The sequence below is a fragment of the Microtus ochrogaster genome, linkage group LG4, assembly GCF_000317375.1.
Source record: "Microtus ochrogaster isolate Prairie Vole_2 linkage group LG4, MicOch1.0, whole genome shotgun sequence".
NCBI classification, from domain to species: domain Eukaryota; kingdom Metazoa; phylum Chordata; class Mammalia; order Rodentia; family Cricetidae; genus Microtus; species Microtus ochrogaster.
This window is the reverse complement of record NC_022030.1, coordinates 41,608,781-41,616,525: the sequence shown is the minus strand read 5'-3', so window position 1 is coordinate 41,616,525 and position 7,745 is coordinate 41,608,781. Positions and strand designations below refer to the sequence as shown.

The 7,745-nt window shown below is 46.2% G+C and overlaps 1 protein-coding gene across 1 annotated transcript in view; it reads right to left on the bottom strand.

Annotated features, from left to right (window-relative positions):
• The window catches only part of Acadl (acyl-CoA dehydrogenase long chain), a 38,109-nt gene extending 33,220 nt beyond the window's left edge, over positions 1-4,889 (bottom strand). The window contains exon 1 of the mRNA XM_005361436.3: positions 4,755-4,889. Within this exon, the coding sequence (XP_005361493.1) occupies positions 4,755-4,831 (77 nt within the window). The 5' untranslated portion in view covers positions 4,832-4,889. The remainder of the gene's footprint in view (positions 1-4,754) is intronic.
• Between the last annotated feature and the right edge of the window lie 2,856 nt (positions 4,890-7,745).

The following is a 7,745-nucleotide window of genomic DNA, read 5'->3' as shown; positions in this document are numbered from 1 at the left end:
AGCCTATAGCCGCTGAGATACCAGCCCATTGGGGCGTGGTCTCTCTCCCTTTAAAAAAGCGGCCACTTCCATCTCCTCTCTCTCGTCACTTCCTGCTCCGCCAGCGACTAGACTCCCTTCCTGGTTGCGCAGAGGGCTGACGGTGATCTGTAAGTTTTTTCCCCTTTAAATAAATACTACCCTGTTAATCATAATTCCAAACTGCTGTGGCATTGTTTGTGACTTACGCCTTCACACAGAGAACAATAGAACATGGGACACAAACATGCATGCAGGCAACTTCAACTCCCTGATCTCTGGTAAAGATGCCAACAAGTATACTTTGAGGAAAAGACAGCCTCTTCAGAAGATGACGCTGGGGAACCCATATAGAAGACTAAAACTAGATTCTCATCTCTGACCAGGCACAAAGCTAAACTTCTAATGGATCAAGCACCTCAATTTAATATCAATATCTCAAAGCTCACAGAGGAAAAGGGTGGTATGCTTTGACACACAAGTATGGTTCAGGGTTTTCTAAATAGGACTTTGTTAGCACAGAGCACAGGAATAAGATCAACCACCAACAAATGTGACCTCATCAAACTAAGACGCTGTTCAACAAAGAAAACTGTCAATCAACTAAAGGCAGCTGCCCACAGAATGGAGAAAATCTTTGTCAATTCTACACCTGACAGAGGCTTAGTGTCTAGGAGATACAAAATAAATCAAGCAACCCAATTACAAAATGGATTATGAAACAATAGAAAGATGTCAAAAGAATAAACAACAAAAAGTAAAGGCCTAACAAAGTGTTCAATGTCCTCAGCCATCAGGGAAATGAAGATTAAAAGCTATTTTAAAATTCTACCTTTCCTCAAGTCATCAGGGCTATCGAGAATACAAAATGACAAGCTGGACATGGTGGCGCACACCTTTAATCCCCGCACTCTGAAGGCAGAGGCTGGTAAATCTCTGTGAGTTCCAGGTCAGCCTGGTCTACAGAGTGAGTGCCAGAACAGCCAGGGCAACACAGAGAAACCCTGTCCTGGAAAAACAAACACAAAACAAAAAAACACAAAAGGACAACAACTACCCCTGGCTGGGCTGTGGGTAAACCATTACACACTGCTAGTGGTGGGAAAGTGGAAACAGTGTAGAGGTTTCCTTAAAGAAAAGAAAGAAAGAGAGAAAACTAGAAACAGAACTACCATATGACCCAGCCATACCAGCCGGCGCACATGCCCAGAGATGTGTATCCTATCACAGATTCTTTTTCTTCATTTCTTTTTTAATTTAGTTATTTTATATCCCAAACACAGCACAGTTTCCCCTTCCCCCCTCCTCCCATCCCCTCCCTTCATTTCCCATTCCCTCCCACCACCTCCCCTCCCTGCTCCTCCTCTATTTTTGTTCAGAAAGGGTCAGGCTTTCCTTGAGTATCAACAAAGCATGGCATCCCAAGTTGTGAGAAGACTAAGCACCTCCCTTGTATTCAGGCTGGGTAAAGCAATCCATTGTAAGGAAATGGTTCCCATAAACCAGTCAAAGCATTAGGGACAGTCCTTGCTCCCATTATTAGGAGTCCTAATAGTAAAGCAAGCTATGCAACTGTCACACATACATAGAGGGCCTAGGTTAGTCCCATGTAGGCTCCACCGTTGTTGGTTCAGACTCTGAGTTCCTATGAGCCAGGTTAGTTGGATCTGTGGGTATTCTCGTGCTTTCCTTGACTCCTCTGACTCTTCCAATCCCTTCTCCCTCTCTTCAGCAGGATTTCCTGAGCTAGGGATAATGTTTGGCCGTGGGTCTCCGCATTTGTTTCTATCAGTCACTGAACGAAGGCTCTCTGATGACAAATGGAGTGGTCAGCAATCGGATCACAGGAGATGGCAGGTTCAAGTTACTGAACCCATTATTGCTAGGAGCCTTTGCTGGGGTCATCCTTATAGATTTGGGGGAGTTTCCCTTGTACCAGGTTTCTGCCTGGTCCCAAAATGTATCTCCTTTCCAGTCATTTCTTTCAGTACTCTCCCGCTCCATCCACACCCCAACCTGATCCCTCATGTTCCCATCCCCCTCAGCCCACCCTGGGGCTCTCTTCTATTTCCCCTGCCCAGGGAAATCCATGTGTCCCCCTCTTGGGCTCTCCTTGTTACCTAGGCTCTCTGGGGCTGTGGACTGGCAGCATGGCTACCCTTTCCTTACAGCTAATATCCACTTATGAGTGAGTACACACCATGTTTTTCTAGTTCTTCTGGGTCTGGGTTACTTCAGTTTCTAGTTCTATTCATTTGCCTTTAATCTTCTAGATGTCATTGTTTTTAACAGTTGAGTAATACTCCATTGTGTAAATGTACCACATTTTGGGGGCATCTAGGTTGTTTTCTGGTTCTGGGTATTATGAATAAAGCTGCTATGAACACAGTTGAGCAAGGGCCATTGTGGTTTGATTGAGCATCCTTTGGGTATATGCCCAAGAGTGGTATAGCTAGGCCCTGAGGAGCTGGGTCTTGAGGAAGACTGATTCCCAGTTTTCTGAGAACCTGCCATGCTGATTTCCAGAGTATCACAGAGATTCTTACAGCCATTCATTGCTCCTGTACTCAAAGTCAGAAAATGAAATACGCCTACAAGTCCAACAAGAGATGAGTGGATAATGAAAATATATATTACTCGCTTTTCTGTTGCTAAAATACCATCGCCATAGAAGAACGGGTTTATTTGGGCTTCTGGTTCTAGAGGGATGAAGGTTGGTTTATTTGGGCTTATAGTTCTAGAGGGATGAAGGTCTTTCGCCATCCTGGTAGGGAAAGTGCGGCAGTAAACACGTGGCTGAGGCAGGAAGCTGAGACCTCACATTTGAACCACAAACACAAAGAACAAAAACCAAACTGGAAATGTCTACACAGCAGGGCCTCACCCCCTCCTAAACCTCACTAAAGGAACCAAACTGGTGGCCAAATTTTCAAATGGCCAGAGAAAACAGGGCACAAGACTTGCAGATGGAGACATAGATCACAACCATATCAACGAGACATAAGTTCACTTTGTGTTGCTATTAGATAAACATTTTTTTTTGAGACAGGATTTCTCTGTGTCATTCTCTGGCTGTTCAGGAACTAACTCTGTAGACCGAGCTGGCCTTGAATTCACAGAGATCTCTGCCTCCCTGAGGGCTGGGATTAAAGGCTTGCAGTTGCTACACAATTTAAAGTATGTGTTCTTCCATACAGTTTTCCCATACATTGGTCTTCCCTCCACATAGAAACAATGCTAGGACCAGAATACTGTGCTTCTTAGATTTACGTGGGATCGTTTAACAATACAGAGACAGAACTTATGTGTAAGTCTGCCTGGATCTTAAAATATTACATGAAAATTTCTGAACTAAGGCTTTCCAGTTCAGTCAAAAGAGCTGAAGGGAAGGCACAGTGGGCAGAAACCAAAACATTTACTTGGCAGTTAAGTTTGTTGGAACATCTATTTTCAGTTTTGAGACACCTGTACTGAATAAATCAACAAACTTCAAGTTAGTCTATTGTTTTCTCTGCCTTTTAAGTCAGGGTCTCATCAAATAGCTCAAACCAGGCTTCAAATTCCTACGATCTCGATCTCCTGGCCTGTGTGCTACCTCTTTAAAGCCTCGTTTACATAAAAACAAGGAGGAAGAAACAAAATAGCACACTCAGGCCCTGGGAGTTGGCTATAAGTACTTGCTCTTTGCTTCACCTAGGCCTCATTCCATAAGTGCAGAATCAGGCGGCTTTCAACAAGATCGTTCATCTAATGCTCGTAAAAGTTTAAGAAACCTATGACGGCAAAACGGTAGCTCCTGACTATTTTCCAAGAGTCAACAAGGTAGTTCCTCCCCATAAGTGAATCAAAATAAGATCTTATGGGCGGTCTTTAATTTTAAGAGCGCGAAAAAGACCTGATCAAAACGCAGAACATCGCTTTTTCAGAGTGTTCAGACTAGAAAACATTCCGTTCTTAAAGTCCTTGGAACTTTTTCTTCTCCTCCAGCCAACCCCTCCCCCCATGGGTAAGCATTACCACACTTTTACGGTACTTCACAACAATGTGCTAATTAGCTCATTTAAATGCCCTGCCTCCCTAATTAACAAGGCTTTGAGCTTCCAGTTTGCTTTATCCAATGAATGGATTTTAGGATAGGTAAAACTTTTGATCTCAACATAAACACCCTTAATAGTCCATAAAGCTCTTGCAAGCTGCCTATTAATCCCTCTACATTTAATCAGTTTAAGGACTTGCTAATAAATCCACGGCCAATTTATCAGATGGGGCCCACACCGGGACGCTGGAGTCGGAATTATTAATGTTGCAGCCGTCTTCCGGTCCGCGACTCCGCACAGAGTTCCAAGTTCACGGTCAGGTTTGACAGTCGCCAGCCTGTTCCAAGTGGGCCAAAGGCCTCAGCTACTCCGTGGCAGCGCGCCCGACCTGTGACCGCCTCCGCTTGGGGCAAAGCTGGGGCAGCCAGTCCCCGGGACACCCGGTAGGACGCGGGGCGGGGCCCGGGCCAGGAGCGAGCGTTCAGCCGGAGCTTTGCCTTTTGGGGCGCGGAGGTTCGTGGAGGGCAGCGGGGTGGTGACACCCCGAGTTCGCGCCGCAACGCGCAGCTCCAGGTTCCGGAGAGAAGGCCCCGGGCGCGTCGCCCTGACCCGGCTCGGCAGCAGCTCACCACACCCACACCCCATCCCGGGAACGCCGCGCCCCCGGCTGCCTGCACCCCGGGCTGGACCCGCACTCACCGGACGGAGGGCGGAGGGCGAGGCGCGGAGCGGGCGCTCAGGACGCGCAGGGAGCGGAGCAGCAAGCGCGCAGCCATGGCGGGACAGGCGGCGGAGGACTGAGCTCGGGATCTGCCGCGCGGCGGACGCAGGCGGGACAGCCGGGCGGCGGGGCGGGCCTCGGGGGACAGCCAACTGCGACCGCCGGGCGGGGCCGCCAGCTCGGGCGGGGTCTGAGCCGTCCCCCGTCCCGCCCCGGGACTGAGCGAAGGGAGCCACCCCCCCCCAAGGGTCCTGACCGCTTTGTGGAGCACCCAAACACCCCAAAGATCCCCACAGAAATGTGCAGGAAATCCATTTCCTAACACTGGAGGGCTCACTTCACATAGCCAACTATATGAATACTCTCTGTAAAGAATCGTGCCGGCTTTTTGTTTTATTTTGTTTTTTCCTTGCAAAAGTTTGTAGCCACCATGAAGGGGAAATATATTTGATACGAAAAAAAACCTTAACAGTTAATTTAATTTTACAATAGTACTTGAACTCGTATAGGCATATAAGGTCGTTTCTTTTTCTTTTCTTTCCTTTTTAAAAGTTCAACGAAATTTGTGGTAATTACGCGTATGAATTTGACGTTTTGTCTTAGAGAATGCCTGAGAGGATCTGAACTCCAAGAATGTCCAGATTAGATTTCTAAGGAGGCAAAGTAAGGGGCCTTTCTAATTCAAGGTGTAGAACAGTCGCTGAATCTGAAATATTGAAATTAGAGAAAGATATTTTGGGTTAGAAACCAACGACTGACATACAGAAATGTTTAAAAGGAAAGTTTAGTACTTCACAGAACCAACAATCTGGGAAGGCATGAAGTCTTGTTCACTCTTTTAATTTTTAAAAATATTTTAGATTATATTTATTATTTACTGTGTGTATGTAGATGTGCTGTGTATACATCTTAATGTGTGTGCGCATGTGTGTGTGCGCACATGCATATGTATGTGTGTGTGTGTGTGTGTGTGTGTGCGCGCACGTGCACATGGAATTGACAGGCTAGGTCAGGCGTCTTCATCAGTCGCCCTCCAGGTTTCTCAGTAAACCCGGAGCTTATAGATCTGTCTGGCCTGTTTGTCCAGTGAGCTCCAGAGATCTACTTGTCTCCGATCCCCTAGGGCTTGGCTTCCAAACTCAGGAAAGTCCAGCTAATGCATGGGTGAAGGGGTGTAGGGGATTCAAACTCAGCTCTTCACTTTACCCATAGGAACCCCATCCCCAGCCTCCTCGGATTTTTTTAGGCCCCAAAGTGTGTGAACCTGTAGTTGCCTCCGAAGGTCGTGTGTCTAACGAAATGCCAAATGCTGCAGCACTTCATCTCCCAGAGTACTTGCCAGAGTTCTGCACCTGTGCATGCAGTGGCCTCTGCCCTTTCGAAGGATGCTCATAAAGATCCTTTACAATCGAACCCTCCTCGTGCCTCTCTCCCCATTCAGTGAATGAAGGCCTATAATGCCACCTAAGGCGGCACTGAGCTAGGTCTACGGAGGACGTCTCTGCGGTTATTGGGCTTTAATGATGTCCTTCAATGCTAAGCCGGCCGCTGGCTATCTTTCCAGTCTGCTGGTTTCTAGTAGGGCTAGAGCTACACAGTCAGAGAACATTTCTTTTAGAGGCTAAGAATTAATGCAAAGTCCTAAGGGAAATCCTTGATTTCACAGTCAAGGATTCATCCACGTATACAGAGGCCTGCTTTATTATAATGCACATTTGCATAAACATAAGACCCAGTGAGCATTTCTTGCTTCTCCACACTGCCTGACTGACATCTGAGCCCAGGTTTGGACTCTGACCACACCATCTTAAACGGCAAGCTTTCCGGATTGCTGTTTGGCTTCTAACCCTGCTATTGTGCGGCCTAAGCTTAGATAATCTCCTGTCTCTCTTTCATTTTTCAAAATTAAATGAGCTCAACGTCAATATGTACATCCAAATTACTTTGCTGGCTTATTGAGAGAAACGTCAGACATGAGCAAAAGTTACTCTCCTGTTTGCCCATTCCTCAGACACTAACGTTCGGACACATTTGCTGCACTTACAGAGGTCTTTCTGAACCGTTTGAAGTCCAATTGTATATATTATGCCCCCTTCTCTCTCTTGTTATTTCCTAAGAACAAAGGAATTACCTTAATAATCATAGTAAAGCTATTGAATATAGACACTTAATACAGTAGAATTCTGGTGTGTTTGTGGAGACAGGTTCTCACTTAGTTCTGACGGATCTGGATCTTGCTATGTAGACCAGGTTAGCCTTGAACTCATGGAGATCTGACCTGCCTACCTCTACCTTCCAAACACACACATAATTTGCATTCATCCTGCCGCTAGGAGACAGTGGCAGATTAAAGGCATGTGCTATCATGCCCAGTTTAGGTAAAGTTCCTCAAAACTTTACAGTCTTTTCCAGTTTCAGCAAATCTCCAGTCACATCCTCTCCTTGCAATGAGCTTTGATACAGAACCCCACCCAGGGCTGGTTTTATATCCCGGTCCTGGAATGAACTTCAGGGCCTTGTGTGCCCTAGCAGACACTGCACGTTGAGCAATACAGGCTCCTCCCCAGGACAGTTTCCTGCTCTGATCACCATGCTCTGGTCACCGTGTTCTGGTCACCGTGCTCTGGTCACCGTGCTCTGATCACCATGTGCCAGGTGTCAGTTAACCTGGAGCAGTTCACTTTTCCCTACTCTGTTCTGTTTGGCTTGCTTCGTTTTAGTTTCATTTTCTTTCTGTCTGTCTTTATCATTCACCTTCTAGAAGTAACTTAATCTGACTGTGTTTGCCTTTTTTGTTTGTTTGTTTGTTTTTGTTTTATCTCCAGTGTTTCTGGTGGCAGAATTAATGCAAACCACATGGGTCCTCAGTCTTGTTCTGTTTCTTCACTAAGGCTAATTGGGTCAAGTTTGGTTAAGATCTTGTTCTTCAGGTTTCTTTATCATAACGTTACTGTTTCCTTTTTTTCCCC